Raw genomic sequence first — 18,459 nt, 5'->3', positions numbered from 1 at the left:
AGAAATAACCACTACTGTGAGTATATGTGTGTGTATGTAACTGTCTTTCTCCCATCCCCATGTGATTATAAATTTCAAAAGGGAAGAGGCCATGTCCTCTTTATCAACCAATAGAAATCAAGTGCTTACATAATTCAGGGCTTTTTACACTGTAGGTGCTCAATAAATATTTGAGAGAATGAATAAATGATCCAACAGGGGGTCATTCACAGATGTAGGAAAGATGATTAAAGAGTCTTCCCATTGTATTGGGGAGACCATCAGCTGACCACCCATGTCACTCTGGCACTCAGCAGTTTTGTATATAATGATGGTCTTCTAATGTAAGCATTCAAAGTCTCTGCCCAAAGGCTTTCTTGGGCTGCAAGCACATGCTTGGTCTGCATGCAGACCAAGTGCCAGGGAGTTAACACCTGTAGATGCAGCTTTGACCGATGGCCAACAGGAGTAGGTAGATAATTATCCCAGCTTCATCACATGCCTAATAGAATTCCTCTGAAGCACATTATCCACAGTGTCAAGAACTCTTGGTTGCCCCAGTTGACCACAGTGGTACCTTGCCCATTAATCCACTCTTTCTTTGGCTTTCTTTCCTTCCCTGTCTCACTTCCCATACCTTACTGGTGCTTCCAGGGGTCACTTGTCAAGAAAATTAGATGTTTGTCTCAGGGTGTGCTTCTGGGAGAGCCCAAACCAAGACATCTCTCTATCTAATACTCTACTACCACTCTTCTTTTGGAGTGTTGAAACAAAATAGTTCTAAACTAGTAGTTACATATATTGGGTGGGGAACAGTGGAGTGAGGTAAAATAGATTAATTCATCATACATTACTTTTTTTCCATGCCAGCAGCAATTTTGCCCCATTTTCTATGATCTCTGCAGACATTCCCTACAAATTACAGTTCTCCTTTCTTCACTGCAGAGATTTCCAAATAAGGCTGTCCTTGTCTTTGGTCTACAGCCATACTGTGGTGCCAGCTCCTTGTACTAGCTTATATTAATAATATCAACCATCAGGATAATACAACTGAGTGAATACTTGATGTGTGCCAGACCCTGTGGTACACAATTAACTTATATGACTTATATAACTGAATGGCCACAACCATATGTTGAGGAAAGAGTTATTATTTTCTTTATCACTTTTTTATTGTTGTTCAAATACAATTGTCTCCATTTTCCCACCACAACTTTCCCCTGCCCCACCCACCCCCACCTCCCAGCCTCCATCCTTCCCCACTTTGGCTTTGTCCATGGGTCCTTTACATATACTCCTTTATGACCCTTTCCCTTCTTTCCCCTGTTATCTTCCTCCAATCTCCCCTCTGGTTACTGTCAGTTTGTTCACTTCTTACAATAAGAAAAGTTAAACCTGGAGGGGTTATGATTTGCTCATCAGCTTGGTGGCAGAGCTTACATTTGAAGCCAGAGATTTGACTAGAATTCCACCATTACCGCTTTGACTATACCACCTTCAGATCTCCTTACCTCTCTGTTTCACAGAATCACCAGGTCTCATCACACATAAAATTTATTTTAAGGCATGACATTAAAATAATATACTGTAGTAATGAAGTTTCTAAAATTTTAGCCAAAAAGAGTATCATTTCTTTGGTTATGAGAAACAATAAACAAATTGCTCTAATATAATTTGCAAATGGAGCATTTAACACAAGGCATACAAAATTGCAGCCCTTAACATTTTTATTTTCCCCTAATTGGCCCTGACGGTAAAGTTTTTAAAGAAATGTTTACTATCGCTGCTCTATGGCATGGATCTTAAGGAAAAACTGCTTTCCCCATGACAGAGTCAGCATTATTAGATAATGGCCCACACTGCACACCTTTCCTAGCATCAGCCTCCACCTGTCCCCACGTTCTAAACAGGTGGAAGGGAAATCTGACTCAGTGCAAGCAGCTTGAATCATAAAGAAGAGAACTTTGGGCAGCAGCCCCCAGATAAGCAGACTCAGCTTGTCCCTCCTTCAACACAGAAGCCCATTCTTTCAATTTTTTGTTTCAAGGATCACAAGATCAGACTCAGAGTTTCATTCTCTCATCTCATTCCAAGCAACCACAGAAGGATCATGCTAGTGCCACTGAGTGTTCTCCATCCTGTCACTTTGGGGGATTTCATTCTCCCATTAGTTTAATGAGAAAAACAACAATAAGCCTGATAATAATACCTTCAAGGACAACCCAAAGAAGCATTAAAGATAAGGGTTAAAAGCAAGTTAATAAATGTAAGACAGTTAAATATGTACATACCTTTTAATGTTTGCATATTGGGACAGTGAGGTTGGGAAGCTCCCATTCTGGGTAAAATATAACATAATAAAGGGTGTTCTTTTTTTGTCTTGAGAGTAATTTTGCTATTTAAGTAGAATATTATTTTTTTAGGTCTTTAATTTTAATTACCCTTTCTTGATTGTGTAAGTAAAAATAATATATTAAAAGAGAACTTACTGAATGCCAGACCTTGGGTTAAGCATTTTGCATATATTGCTCATTTAATACAACACTACTATGAAATAGTTAACATTGTCTCTGTTTTACAGATAAAGAAAAGAAATGGTAAGCAATTTCTCAATATCACACAGCTAAGCTAGTAGGTAATAGTACCAAGGGAGTTTGCACTGAGCCACTTTCATTCCAGAGTTCAAGCTCTATTGTGGTTGCCTCAGTACATTAACAGTGTAAAAAAAATCTTAACAGCTTACTCTAAAAAATCTGGATAAACTGTACAAATGTAAAAAGAATATTTGATTCACTCATAATCTCACCACCTAGAAATAAGTTAACATTTTGATGAAATGATCATGACATAATCTCTACACATATGGTTTAGTTTTTGTTGTTTGGGAATCCTAATGACAAAGACTAATATGCTTAGCCACTAAATTTGAAGAATATAGTTGGAATAGACTGACTTAAACTATGAGCTATGTCTTACACAATATCCATTTTGAAGGAAGGCCCCATGAAATATCTTCAAAATCTGAGCAACCATCTAGTTTCAGAAGATTTGAAAATGCAGTGAAAGAACATGTTATTGTCAATTGGAAAAGACCTATCACACATGCTACAATGGACAGAAAAAACTAACTGTGGCTTCATATATGAGACCACAAAGAGACATAATAAATGGAAGGTACTAATTTCCAACCAAGCTGGTTTTCCCATGAACACTATTCTATAACACTATTTAGAGTGAGACAAAATAGGGATATCTATCTATCCATCTAGCCATCCATCCATCTACCCACCCTTCCATTCATTCATCCATCCATTTTCTTTAATGGTGGTAATTCAAGCAATGCTAGTGTCTTAGGTTGAATTTTCCAGAAGCAGACCTTGACATCAAAATTTGAGTGCAATTTTTTTTGGAGGATCCATTCTTGGAAATACCAACACGTCAGTAGAGAATTGAGATGGAAAAGGAAGAGAAAGTAATAAAAGGTTTGTTAATGACCAGTTTTCCACTGAGGGCAGTTACCCTGCTGGGTAACTCTTGAAAATGGTATGGAACATGACTTAGGTTTGTATTCATGAGGGGTGGATAAGCTGGAATATTTATCTTCCAACTCACATTTGTCATTGGATAAGGGTTTTCACAGGAGACCGTAACTCCCCAGCATTTCTAGCCTGACATGCATAATGACCAAACAAGTTCCTGTGGCTAGAGAAAGCCCCTGAACTTTCAGAGGGGCTTTCAGTAAAAGGTGCAAGCATGAATGATGAGGGACTGGGAAGTATGGACAGCAATGGCAGTATCTGCTTCAGCCAGCTGGTTAAAAAAAAATTGGACTCATTAGATACACAGAGTCTTATATTTTGCTCTTTCACCTAATACAACGGCAAGAGCATTCCACATATCTTTAAATGTTATTGGAGAAAATGACTTTTAGTGCTTGCCTAGAATTTCCTTGTATAGATATAATACAATTTACTTAACTGATTCCCTATTTTGGGACACTTATTGGTTTCTAATTTTGTAGGATTTAAAATAATTCAACAATAAATACTTTTGCACACACTTTTCTCTATATATCTAGTTATTTCTTTAAGATAAATTAATTAAAGGCAATCTAGCTAATTATCTAAAGCAGTGATTACCAGTTCCATATCTACAAGAATATTTGAAATTGATGGGATCTTTAGAAATGGAAATGACATAATATTGGTTTGGCCAAAAGTCCATTTAATTTTTTCTATAAAATAAAAGAAATATTTTTATTTTGACCAATGATTTTTTTATTTGGATATTTGGAGTATGTTGGCTATCTCCCACTATTGGCTTCTGGAGGTGCTGCTAAACATCTTCCACTGCATAAGAAAGCCCTATAGCAAGTAATTATTTGGCCAAAATGTCAATAGTACCAAGAAACTTAGCAAACCACTTTTGGCACATTTGATCAGTCACAGCACCTCCTCCATACACTGCACAAATCTTTTTGTGTGTGTTTCATTGCATTTTCACCTTTTTTGAAATAATAAAGCATGATATGCCAAAAATGTTGCATATTTTCTTTCATCTTTGCTATCAAAATGGCTGCACAAAAATTCACCAATTTTTGTTTTTTTATAAAAAATGCACTCTAATATGACAGCAGTCACAATACAATCTAACAAAATTGTTTTGAATGAAGTTAAAGACAACTAAGTACTACTAGAGTCATCTTATGGAAAAACAACCATTTTGACCAACCCAATAATACATATTTCATTATGAAACTTCTGTTATTCTCTATATTCAGTTATTCTCAAATTATGGAAGATTTTTGCACACTGGAAATTTTTATTATTGTCTAGCCAAGATGACAAGTTTATCATCATGTCATCAAATTACTTTCAGGAAACCAGAGGTGAACACCTTCTCCAGAAGAGGGTCATTAAGAAACTTAGTCTCTTTCTCCACAAAAATCATCTCATACAGGCTTAATGTAAGATTGGTTAGAGCCCTTAGAATTTTGCATTTTACTTATCTGAGGAAAAACACCTAATTCTATTTCCCATTCAACAGCCTGGCATGCTTTCCTTCCTGCTGAAATATCTTGCAAAAGTCCTTAATAACCACCATTAATTCTATACACTGGCCTTTTCTTAGTTTTCACTCCTTTACTTCTTTGAAGTATTGAGTGGTACCACTAGTGAAGATTTCTTACTTTCTGTAAAGGCTACACTCTCCTGGTTGTCCCACTTCTTGCCCATTTGTCTCCTCTAGGCCCTCCTTAGTTTCCCCTCTCCTTCGATTCTCATAAGTGTGGGCACCTCTAGCTCACCCTGGGCTCTGTCCAGTTTGTCATGTTCCTCTGGTCCTTCCAACTATCTTGGCCACTGTGCTTCTTCCAGGAATTATATTTCATAGTGTGAAGGTGGCTCTTAGAGCTCCAGTCAGTTGCATCTCTCTCTCCTTACATGGGATATACAAGAAAACTTCATGACAAAAAGTACCTCACACTGTACAGGATGAAAGCCAAATTTATACCCTTCATTTCAAAATGATTTCCCTTATCCTTTTTGTAATCTTTAACTATTTCTCCCTATTAATCATTTAGAAACTCACAGTCTTCTAAAATCTTGCCAAAATCTACCTTTCTGACTTTATCACTTTCTCCATCATAATTTTTTGCCCTGATCACCATGCTGACTTCCAACAGACTGAACAGGGACCTCTTCTGTTTTTATTCAAATTAGTAGAATATATGAAATACAAACATTTGGATTTGATTTTCTATGTGATGTTGACCAAATTTCTCTCAGCTCAGTCTTCTCAATGAGAATAATAGCAACATTCTTCAAAGAGGTGCTGTAATGATTATATAACATAATGGAACTGAAAGTGGATAGCACAGTATTTGGCACATTATGGGATCCATGCATTGAGTATTAAAGCAAACTGTTCATTGGCATTTTTTGGAGTAGGCTTTCTCCAAATATATTTAATTCATTAAAATAAGAAACTCTACTTCACAATTCTGTGTATAAAGTGCTAAAAATATTAAATCCAGAACTCCCACCCATTATCAAGTTTCTGCCAAATGAGTACATACTAGTAGATGAGAAAACAGCTAAATATTATTTGCTCATTTTAACCACAAATTAGAAGGAAGGTCAGGTGACAAATGTTTCATTCCCATAGTAAAATGATATACACTGACTGTATATTCTTTTTGATGTGAGTCAAAAATACATATGTACAGTGGTGTAAAGCAGTTACACAGTTTGGGATATCAATCAGAAATAGCACGTGAATATTTTGTAAAATTATCTAGCATTTCTAAATTGACATTCTCCTATAATACATCTGATAATCTGGTAAAAAAAAGGTTAAGTAACTTCCTTTTATGTCATTTACACACTACTGCAGTCCCATTTTATCTGAAGTTTTGCTTTCCACATTTCAGTTACCTGTGGTCAACCAAGGTCAAAAATATTAAATGGAAAATTTCAGAAATAAATAATTTATAAGTTTTAAATTGTGTGCTGCTCTAGGTAGTGCAATGAAATCCCATGCCATCTGTCTCTGTCCTGCTCAGGATTTGAATCATTACTTTGTCCAGCATTTCCACACTGTAGATGACTCAGTGATTAGAATAAGTGAAGTAGTGTCACAGTGCTTGTATTCATCACTCTTTACTTAATAATGCCTCATTCACCTCACTTCATCTGATCACATAGGAACTTTATCATCTTACACCTTCACAAGAAGAAGGGTGAGTACAGTGTAACTCACGTAACTTTTATTACAATACATTGTTATAATCATTCTACTTTAGTGTTAGCTATTGTTGTCAATCTTTTATTCTGTCTTATTTATCAATTAAACTTAACATAGGTATATACGTGTAGGAAAAACATAGTATTTATAGGGTCTGGTACTATCCAAAATTTCATATATCCACTGGGGTTCTTGAAACATCCCCTGAGTATAAGGGGGGACTATTGTCCTTGTTTTTGTTCAAATGACTTGGTATGAGAGTTTATTATATTCCCTGTGTTTGCAATAAACTGAATACTTAGAAGCTGCTGAATGCTGTTATTTTATTTCTAAGATTATAATCAAATCACTTATATTAGTTTGTGAACTTTTGGGAGAAAATAACTTTTTAATGATTTACATTACCAGCTTCTTGCTAATCCAACTTCTTCTAAAACTAATGACTTTAAAATAATCTGTATGAATTCTAGACGTCATCACTTATTACCCAAATCTTTCCCAAGAAGATAAGGGTACAACATTTTAAAATATCCAAATGTATAATTGAAAATGCAACTCTAGTAAAACTGAGCCTCTTTAGAATGGTATGTACATCTCTTAGATGGGCATTAATAGGATAGAACTATAATGCACTCTGTGGGGTGATTAGGCTCCTGAACAGCAGTCAGTAAATAGATGTGGTAAGCACAGTAGGAAAAGCTTTCTTACTTTCTTCTAGAACAGTGATTTTAAATTACTTCTAGGAGACCTAAGGTTCTTAGGACATTTTGTAGGAGTGGTACAGAGTGCTGGGGTGGGATGGGGTGAGGGGTGAGGAGATCATGGGGGGTTGCAATACGTGTGGCAGGGAGAGAGCTGAGAAAGAACAGTTGGATGCTTCAAGGCCCTTTCTTCCCCTACTCCAACTTTTTCGATGACTTATATGTGTTTTCTATACAGAGCTTCTTAGCAGAGTAATGTTTAGAAGAAAAGCTATGCTACTCACTCCAGTCCAAGTATAACCAGGCCTGACTTTGCTTAGCTTCCCAGATCAGAAGAGATCAGGCATGTTCAGGGTGGTATGGCCATAGATGAAAAGTTCTACTACTAAAAAAAACAGTGGTTGATCATCTATGTTTCAGAACCCAAGTAATATTCTTTCAAATGAGTGAGTCACTGTACTTGTAAATGGCAATAAACAATTTCATACCATTTCTTCAGTTGCCTTTAATTGGGCAAGTAATATGTTCTGGGAAGAAAATGAAGAAAATGAAGCCCATAGCTGGAAATTATGTTCTTGAAGGTTTTTTTTTTTTCAAACTTTACACAGCCCAGGATTGCAAGAAATTAAATGTTACTTTGTTCTCCATCCTACCCCAACCCAGATACTGGTTTTCTATCTTTAGAGTTCTCTTGATTAGTCTTTTCCAGTTTGAGAGACAGACAGAGAGACTTGTACCTCATGTTTAGTGACCTGTTGTTCTTCATATCTTAAAAGTTTGACTTTCAAGCCACCTACTCCTATCACACCTCTTGGTGGGAAATCATTGTAGAAGGCAATGCAGACCTCACAATTTCATGACTAATGTCACTAAGCATCTCACCTGTGCTGCCCAGGCATTGGTAATATTTATCTGTGATTCTAGATTCTGTATGTTGATCAGTGAGCTCAAATTGGCTTGGCCATTCTCCATTAAAGCCAAGGAGTTCACCCAAAACTCCAAAGTGTTAATGACCCCTACCCCCATTTTCAGCAGCACAGAAACCTCTTCTTACCAAATTACCAGGGGTCCTTTGCTTAATATTTGCTTGATTTATTTTAACTTGCTTGTGTAGTTAACCTGATCTTTGGATTCTCTTATTAGTTAGGAGAGTATCTACTTGAGCAGAGGGCTTGCAACTTTTATCAGTTTTACTCTTAAAAACTGTTAAGTAAGTAATGGGAGGGAAGTGGGGAGGGATGGGTGGGTGGGCTGGAATGATAGTAAAAGGGAGAAAACTGTACTTGAACAATGATTAAAATATAAAAAAACTGTTAAGTACAAACTGTTTAGTGTAAATGCCACTTCCCTGTGATTCATTGCCTATGAACTAAATCACTTGTGTTTTGAATTAGGAAAAGTTCCCTAGATCAATATATCAAGGATGTGTTCCATGACATACAAATCCTCTGAGATGTTCAGAGAGAAAAGGTTTCTGTGGTCAGACACAGTTGGGAAACACTGTGCTTCTCTTGGTGATTCAAAATGTGCATTAGAATGGCAAAGTGCTAGGAAGTATTTTTTTAAACTTAATTGATTATATAATTTTTAAATTCTCCCTCCTTTCCCTTTGCCCTCCCTTCTTTTCTTCTTTCCTTTCTTTTTAGAAACATTAACTTATCTAGGGCCCCTTGAGGAAGATTTTGGAAAGCACTCCACTTGCATGTTTAAGAAGCTTTTTGAGGTCAATTTCTACTTTTCTCTGTAATTCCAGAGCTAGCACAGTGTCTGGCACAAGGTGATTACTCAATACATGTTTGTTAAATTAAATGAAAGTGTATTAATAAGATGCCAAACATTGTGTTGCAAACAAGTTGTTTAAAAAAATTGTACCAGTTATTTGGTGACAAGAATTTGGGAGTTTTATAGCACAAATTATTTCAAAATTAAACTTAATTAATACATATTGCATATGGGTCAGAATCACAACATGTTTGATTTGGGACAAGCACTGGTATGTATTTTGTACATAAGGCAAAGACAAAGATAAGGTATTATCGTTCAGACTGAAGATGTTGAAAGAATTATGTCAACCAAATTAAGTATAGAAATAGATACATGAGTCTTGGTCTTACCCCAAGTGGGCTCAAACCCCAACTCCCTCATTTACTAGCCAAGGGAATGTGAGGAAACATATCTGTGCCTGTTTCCTCATTTTAAATGGTGATGGCAATTGTGCTCCTCTCAAAGGTCATTGTGATGACTAAGTAAGTTTAACAAGTAAACAGCAAGTGTCTGACACACAGAATTAACATTAGATATTAATATTATTAAGTATATTATCTGCCAAGATTTCACAGTCAATATGAAGTTAGAGGTGACATTAATCCTATTTAGAATTTGGAAGACCTTAAGATTGAAAATACAGATAGGGAGAAAAGGACTGTATAATTAAAGTCTCTATGTTGATAATCCTCAATACTGGGCCACTTGCAGCATTTTCTTGGAAGAGAATCAATTCTGGTTTGAAGGCACAACTCACAAACCTCTCAGGGAGAGGTGGTAAGTGGATATTTTACTTATTTGGGTGTTTTGTGGATTCAGGAAAAATTCTTACTGTTTACGCAGAAGTCCCTGGAAGCCTGCATCATTTTTTGAGAAATGAGAGAAGGGAGATAGTGCCCTCCTTGTGAGGCCAGTGGGCACGAGCCCCTATGCCTTACCTGAATGGGTAGGCAAATGCTATGTCAATGCTGAGATTACTGTCTGTCTTGTTGACGCAGTCCACACTCAGCCGCAGACCTCCAGAATAACCACCGCATGTTGCAAATGCAAAGATTGCAAAAAGCTGTCAAGAACAAAAGACAAAGTGGATATTAGAGTGATGCTGATCAGATGAGAAATATCAATATGAGCTTAGCGTCTGGACTGACTGAAGTTATGGTCCTTCTAAAGTGCAATTCCACGTGTGGTTCAGGCTGAAGATGAAGGCCAGAATGATGGAGGACAATGGAGAGGTGGTGTCTGAAAAAATAATATGGCAAGCTAAAGCCATTTTGCTTGGAGATTAATTAAACACAAAGACAAAATATCTGTATTTGTGTGTGTAAAGAGCCATCATGCTTCAGATGCTAGAGATGTCATCTCACATCAAAGGATCTGGAAAGCTACCTGCACCACATGATTAATGATGGATGTTTCTAGGTGGGAAGAATTTGAGGTATGTTCTTTCTGTCTTCTTTTTGTTTCTCTGTATTTTTCCTCAAAAACATGTTTGTCTTTTGAAATAGATGATTAAAAAGGCATGATCAGATAATTTTAGAGCTAAAGGGTGGAGGACAAGTAGGTGAGTATCTAAAAGGTGCCATTTCAGAGCTGAAGACCCCAGCATGTATGAGTTCAAGCTACTCTTGGTGGTCAAATCTGTATGTGAGTTGCTCTTTCTAAGCCAACTATTAAAAGGTTCAACTGGTTACCAACTAATATCATTGTGTAGCCTGGTGTAGACATCGATCTATGTAAAGTAGGCAATAAAAATGAGAAGCATAAACTCAAAGATTTCTTTAAAAAAGAAGATACATCTGGGAGGGTAGATAGAGCTGAAGATGGAAAGAAAATGCCAATTTTTTTCCATGTAGTATAGCTAAATTCAAAACAATTTCCTTGTTTCCAAAAAAAAAGTTGATCAAGTGCACTTAACACTGATCCATGCTGTAATAGTCCCATTTATTTTATTTCAACATTTGGAATTCAGCTTCTTATAGTAGGTTAGGATCCCTATTAGGAACACTAGCTCACTTTGCATAGCTAGAGGAGTTATTTGTTTTCTTACAGTAACTATAAATGTATAAGCTCTGGAATGTGACTTTGGCATTGTTAGTTCATTTCTCCATGCCTTGGTCCCCACATCAATAAAATAGCATTGATAACAGGTCCTCTGGATCATTTTGCTGTTCATGACATGAATCAGTTGCTGTAGACAAGAAGACTGATGAAGCTAGCAACAGTCACCATGTCTGCTCAGAAAGTTCAGAAGGCAAAATAAGTATTGTCCATAATACCTACTGCCTCCCTCAATCGGTGGTAGAAGAAGAGCCTCAAAACTGTTTGTCCCAATTGTCTACTTAACTTTAATAGAAAAAGACTGGTTAATGATAAGACCTTCACAGGGAAAGCAATAGTTGGTGTGTCATTTTTGTGTGTGTGGAAGTTTTGTTAGTTTTAAAATCAATATTTTAAAAATGGAAATAACTTGTCTAAAATATATAGTATATATGGTAAAAAGCAAACCAGGTTTCTATGTGTTAATATGTATAAAACATTTACAACAGATCTTGGCACAGAACAAACATTCAATAAATGTTATCAAATGTTATTACTGTAAGTGGATGTGGATAAGCTCCTTGGTAAGATGTTCCAGACCACAAAATATGGCATTTAGACTTACTCATCTCTAGCCAAGTCTGTATAACCATCAGTCCCAGTGAACCAACATCATGCTTTCCAGAAAGACTGGCCACATTTGTTTTTTCTGATTTTCCTAGTTTGACTCACTGATGGGAGGTGAGGAATATGCAGGAGCTACCCCAATCCACTCCACAGTGGGGATGATGTACACAGAATATCAGGGCAGAAGGGAACCTGATTTTTATCCCTGTGGCATGGATTTGATTACTTCTCATGACCAAATACTCTTTGTGACAGTTCTTTGTATTGGTAGGAATAAAGAGAAAGTGATCTTAGTTGCTCAATACTTAAATCTAGACACTCATACAATACTGAGTGTCTCTGTCTTTGTGCCATGTCATGATGGCACCCTTGGAAACTCTTCTTCCAAAAGAAGGAATGAAGAAATGGAACCCAAAACCCTGTGGCACACCTGTGGAGAGACCTCTTTTCCTGTTCACACTTCCTCACCTGTCAAACAGGGAAATCCCTGTATCTTTCTGAGTCAATGAAAGAACTAAATGAGATGGAGTGTGTATTCATGCGCAGCCCCTCTCAATTCATGAAGAGATTTGTGTGGTATTTACACATCTGCATTTCTCTGGGGCAAGAGCCATGTGTGTAATTGTCATTTATTCTTTGACTAAAGAGGTGGAAGAATAGCATAGCCTTCAAACAACTGCATCTTAAAAAAATTCCTTGAAATATTAAAGCATAGCAAGTTAGAGTAAAAGGCATAAAGACAAATCCTGATAATTTTAGCACTTAATGGCTAGAAAGAAATCATCCTTGGCATTTCATCTATTTTAAAGTGCTTTATATACAGTAATATATTACTAATACTACCGTGTAATGAACTTAAGATAGAATGATAATTACATTCAACTGTTCAAAATGTTAGATGCATAGACAAAGGCATCATACTATTGAAACCACACACACCACTATTTTTTTCTTTTTACTTCTATTGAGTTCTGACATTGCACAGGAGTTAAATATAATGCCCATGGGCTTTGTGCTTAACTTTCTCTTTTCCCATGGTCCTCACTGATTAAAGGGAAATCATACTGTGTGACTGATATCAAATTAAGTACTATCATAATATGAGGATTAAATAGATAATAGCTGTATAACACTGAAAGAGTCAGATCCTGCTGAGTGAATAACAGGTTACAGGATAGCTGATTATGGATTTGAGTGAGTGAAATCAACTCCTTCAGAGTATATTAGCCAAGGGCCTGGTCCTGTAATTAGAATACATTAAGACAGAATGGGAAGAGGGGGCTGGAAACTTTTGGGGAGTCAAAATTCTAGTGCTGTTGTAGGGGAATGTAGAGTGGGAGGAAACTTTGGAAATCCTCTCACAAATTTCCCTCCCAGTAGTCCATGGAGCAGTTCTAGTCAGGCAGACCTAAGCTTGAGTGCAATTCCCAGCTGTCTGGCACTGAGCAAGATATTTAACTTCTCCAAACCTTAGCTCCTGCATCTACCACATCAGGACACATTTGCTGGTTCATTTAGCAGATGTTTAATGGTGTACTTACTAAGTGCCAGCTGATAGGGAACAGAAATGTAAAAAAATTGGAGAAAAGACAAAGAAGGGCCCTGCCCACTACGGAGTTTAACACAGGATGCGGGAGACGGAATCAACAAGAGCATACATATGAAGTAATTACAACTTGTGCTACATATATTGAGGGGAAGCTTTCTAGACTGGAAGTTATAATTGAGGACATACAGTTAAGTTGAAACCTTGAAGATGACTGAGAGAAAGCCATGAAGAAAGGAGTTGGGGGTAAAGGAAAGTGCTCTGGGCAGAAGGAAAAGCACAAGGAAAAGCCCCAGGGAGGAAAAGCCCGATAAGTTCAAAGAGCCAGTGGAAGGTCACCTTGGCCATTGGTTGGTGAAATAGGTGGAGAATCATAATATTTACCTCCCATGTGTTTGTGTCCATTAGCTGAGAGAACACATGTAACACAGCAGGTTTGTAGCCTTCCTCAAATGTTAAAAATATTGCCATACTACTGAAGAAATTGATAACTAGAGAGCAAAATTCACTTGTCCCGACTCAACTAAGTCGAGTTGGAACTAGAATCCTTGTCTCTAGATTCTCTGAGTCAGTATTCTTTTAGAACAAGAGAAAGAATTTTTGGCCATGTGGGCAGAAGGCACATCAAATGGTCCAGCCTTCTTTACCCAAAAACACACCATGGTGCTTATATGGCATGAGGCTCTCTATGTTTCTCCTGAGTGTCTCACAAACATATACCTCTGAGCTCACTAGTCAAGCAGAGTAGGTGCTTTGCTTTCCTTCCTTCCTTCCTTCCTTCCTTCCTTCCTTCCTTCCTTCCTTCCTTCCTTCCTTCCTTCCTTCCCTCCCTCCTTCCTTCTTCCTCTTTTAACTCTTGATGGGGAGGAGGATTTTGGAAGGAGGGTCTTAGAAGATATTGCAAAGAGAAACTTCCTTAGTTTGACAACCATGGTTCTGAGAGTCTATTATTGTTAGCAAGAGGAATGTGTTTCTTGTAGGTGTTTGGCTCCACAAGACTAACATTTTTTCCTAAGACAGATAGTATCCTTTCCAGGGAAATGGAAGAGATGGGAACACTTTGTGATGCTGCCAGGATGCAGTGAGAAATGGGTGTGGGTCCTGGAAGGAAAGGGGGGAGAGGAGCCTGAGGGGACTGGGTATGTTGAGTGTAGAGAAAGATTAGAGTTTGACTGGGAGGAAGATTGTCATCTGAGGCCAACTCTCTAAACACTTTGATGAGGCATGTAAAGATAGGTGTTTGTGTGCACACGTGTGTTATTTTCTCTTAACTCTAGGCTCCATATGTTCATCCTCAGCTATCAATGTGCCTTTTTTCTGGTAAGGCAGTGCTCTCACTCACTCTTCTAGACATTGAGGGCACAACTCAGGGGCAAAAGTCCATTTGCCCAATCAAGTGAAATTGTAAAACTTCTGTGTTCCCATCTTTCCTAAAGTTCCCATTTATCCTCAAACAAAGCAGATACCTCACCTCTAGCATGTTCCAATGTATAAATACCATAACCACTAGCCCAATCATTCACTTCCCTTGAGTCCAGGAGACCAAAATAAATCCCCTGCAACACACCCTCATTTTACTACTGTCTTAAATGGTGTATGACTCTATTCCTAACAACAAAAGTTTACTCTCTAAGTGGATAAAATTGGCCAGTGGAGATATCTGTTGCATGCAGCCTGATTAGAAATACATTCAGGTGAATTAGAACAGAAGAATTGCCTTGTATTTTCTGGCTTAATAGATACCCATAAACCAAAGTTACCCACATCAGGAATATCTTTGCACAGTTAATGAAACCAGAGGTTTTCCCCTGACAAGAAGGCAAGCATCTCTCTCCTTGGAACTGACTGAACCACACAAGGAATATCAATGAAAGCTGCTATTAATCCTGCTGGTTAATTTTCAAGGTATAGTGAAAGCAATAGGTTGGAGGACAAGAAATAAAGCTGATTAATGGCTCTCATAGGAATCTGTGGTCTACATTGATGTCAGGGAGGGGACATATTCCAAGGCCTGATACACAACCTCAGGAATGAAAGATGCCTTGGAAGAAGTGAGAGTAAGGAGACTGGTAGGAAAGGTATTGGTAGATTGGGACCTAGTACTGGTACTCTTATTACCACCAAGCTGTGTGTGCTGACAATCAGATCTCCAGAGGAAAAAGCTTTCATTCATAGAATTTGCCAAATTCCATTGTATAAATACACCCACCATGGCCAGTTCCAAGTAACTAACATAATACTTCTAAACTTTTTGGGAATAGAACTGTACAATCAGCTGGGCTCCAACAGACCACTGCCATTGAGGGACTTTCCCTGACTGTCTCCTGGAGCAAGAACTCTGGGCTGATTTCACTGAGCCACTCCTCTTCCATCCAGTACAATTATTCGTGCTTTGATTCATTTATACACTCTCACTTATTTATTATAGACGAAGTTGTTGATGTCTTGCCTAGATTCCCCTAGTGGCCACCTGCAGCTTTAGGAGGAAAGTCCTCCTATACACCAAGGGCTTTCTGCTCAAACACCTGAGTATCTGTGCTGAGGACCTTCTCAGGCAGTGGGAATGTGCTCAGCCTGTGACTGAGGCAACAGGGAAGTCTCTGGGAGTTAACTCAAAGCAATGCGGGATGAAAATTGATGAATAAAACCCCAGTGTCCTTGCACCTCTGTGGGGAAATTTTCAGGTGTGTGCAATACAATTTCTCATAGGATCCCACCAAGGTTCAGTCCCAGTTGTCTGCAGCAACATCTGCTCATTCACATGCCATTAATTGGCTTCCTTCTTTCTCTATCTCTTCTCCCCACTCATTATCATGCTTCCTGGCATTGCCTGACCAATAAATCTCTTCAGCCAAAAATCTCAAGATCTACTTTTGAGAAATGAAATGAAGACAGTTACTGAACACTGAAATTGGACAGAAACTGAAATTGGGCCCTAAAATATATTAATAAAGAAAGCAATATCTCCTTGTCTCACACCTAAGTGTCTAGATTATGACACACTCACCTCTCCATCTCTGTCAATAAGCTGATCTCCTTTTTAAATAGGACTACATTGTCTGGAGTAGACCTTCTGACCCCAGGCCACCCCCATGCTGGCCCCACTATTTTGTTTTTATTTTTACATGAACAGACTTTAATATCTGTATTTCTTTGGCATCATTTATTCACCTATTTGTTTTGTTTGACCACTTCCCCGAAGAAAAATACCACACTTGACTTTGTTTCTTACTCTCTGCCATTATGCATAGTGCTTGGTATGAAGTCAGTGTTCCCAAATACTTGTTGACTAAATAAGTAAATATATCTTTCCCACACTTCCAAGGAACTTCCTGTCTATTTGGGGATACAAAGAAGTGAATGAACCGGCACCATGACAGTCTTTTACTGTGGTGAGAGTATTTGGATCATATTAGAGAAAAACATGGTATATACTTCCAGAGGACTGGAGGGAACATGATGAATAGCTGTCTGAAGGAAAGAATAGCTAAGCAGAAATAAAGCAAGCATGCAAGTTATATCCAGGTAAGAGGGAGAAGCAGAGTATTCTAGGAAGAGAGTAGCAAGTAAAAGATATTCAAGTAAGGGTTCCTGGGAAGATGGCGTTGGAGTAGGAGGAAGCAGATTCTACTTCCCTCTACACATGGGAGGAAATCCTAGCTGATCTATGGAGTAAAAGAGCAACAGCCAACAGTACCTCAGTGTATATGAAAATAAGAGACCAAAAGTTGTAGCGGACACCAAAAAACCAGATGGTAAAGAGAGTGCTTCAGGACAATAAGGTTCCAGGGACAGGTGCAGGGACCAGGGTGGCTGCAGCCCCAGGCCTACTGCTCCCCAGGTCTGCCACAGGGCTCTTGAAAGAGAGCTGGGGCAACTGCTGGCTCCCCAGCCAAACTAGGTCTGAGCAGCACACAGAGAGACCTGGTTGCTTAAAGTCACAGAGAGGGGAATAAGGACTAAGTGGCAAACACACAGGGGCTGTGAGCACCCACAGAGACTGTGGATGCTGGTTGGGGAGAGTTGAGAGTGGCATAGTGATGGGCCCTGACCCCGACAGTCACCTGTCTGGCTGGAGAATTGGGCTGTGGGAGAGGCCAGGCCACTGTATGGAGCAGCAGACTTGAGTAGGAGGAAATTCTCAAAACGAAAAAGTGAGAAGAAAGACAATGTTTGGGGAATTCTCCTGCAGCAATCGCTCTGGTGTCCCCGTCACTCAGCTGGGCAGTGATCCTGAGGTTGTGCAGAAGGTTGTACAGAAGACCTGGCACACCCCCATAGCACTGAGAAAGGTGCACACTGCGGGACCGAGGCAGACTGGGTGAGTGTGCACACACCTGCACTCCATCCCACAGCAGTAATCCTGGGGAAAGGCCTGGATCCCACAACCAAGGCGCTGTGGAGAGGTGCCAGGATAGCTCTGGTGAGAGTGTGCTGGAGGTTGACTGAGTGTAGATGGGAAGGAAAAAAGGCCATACCAACTGCCTCTCAGCCTGCTGCAGCCAGCAAGACCAGAAAAACCGGTCTGGCTACTTTCAAACCAAGAGGCTTTTACATTTAATTTTATTTTTAATAGTATTTTATTTTTAAATTTTTATTATTTTTTTATCTTTCAATTCCTTTTTCTTCTTCTTTCTTGTTTTATTCCTTCTTCCTTTCTTTCCAATTTTATCTCTTCTTCCATCTTTCTTCTGCCTTTTTTAAAAAAATACCTACAAGTGAGACCAAAAAAACCCTGGAACTGTGAAAAGACCAAAGTTGGACCCAAAGAAGCGGCATCATCACAACATCTGAGACAGTGAGACAAATTTCACTTTGCTATTACAGAAAACCTGAAAGTTATTGCATATTTGTATTATTATTATTTTTTCATTATTCTTACATCTTTTAACAGTATTTTTTTATTCCTCTTCTTTCTGTATAGTCTGCTTTGTTTGGATGGTTATATTGTATCATTTGACAGGTTTCTCCTGTTTTCTCCCTCATAGTGTATTGCTAATTTACAGTCCTTTACTTCATTTATGTTCCATTAGCACACTACTTAAGGTCCTATACTCCCTA

The 18,459-nt window shown here is 38.4% G+C and overlaps 1 protein-coding gene across 2 annotated transcripts in view; it reads right to left on the bottom strand.

The window, feature by feature from the left end:
• SYNPR (synaptoporin) overlaps positions 1 to 18,459 on the bottom strand; it is a 364,043-nt gene that overhangs the window by 128,278 nt on the left and 217,306 nt on the right. For both annotated transcript variants that reach the window (XM_045832290.1, XM_045832291.1), the window contains one exon: positions 10,127 to 10,251. In XM_045832290.1, the coding sequence (XP_045688246.1) occupies positions 10,127 to 10,251 (125 nt within the window). The remainder of the gene's footprint in view (positions 1 to 10,126; positions 10,252 to 18,459) is intronic.

This window comes from Phyllostomus hastatus, unplaced genomic scaffold, assembly GCF_019186645.2.
Source record: "Phyllostomus hastatus isolate PE091 unplaced genomic scaffold, TTU_PhHast_1.1 phas_contig_16, whole genome shotgun sequence".
In the NCBI taxonomy this organism is placed as follows: domain Eukaryota; kingdom Metazoa; phylum Chordata; class Mammalia; order Chiroptera; family Phyllostomidae; genus Phyllostomus; species Phyllostomus hastatus.
This window is presented reverse-complemented; position numbering and strand designations above follow the sequence as displayed.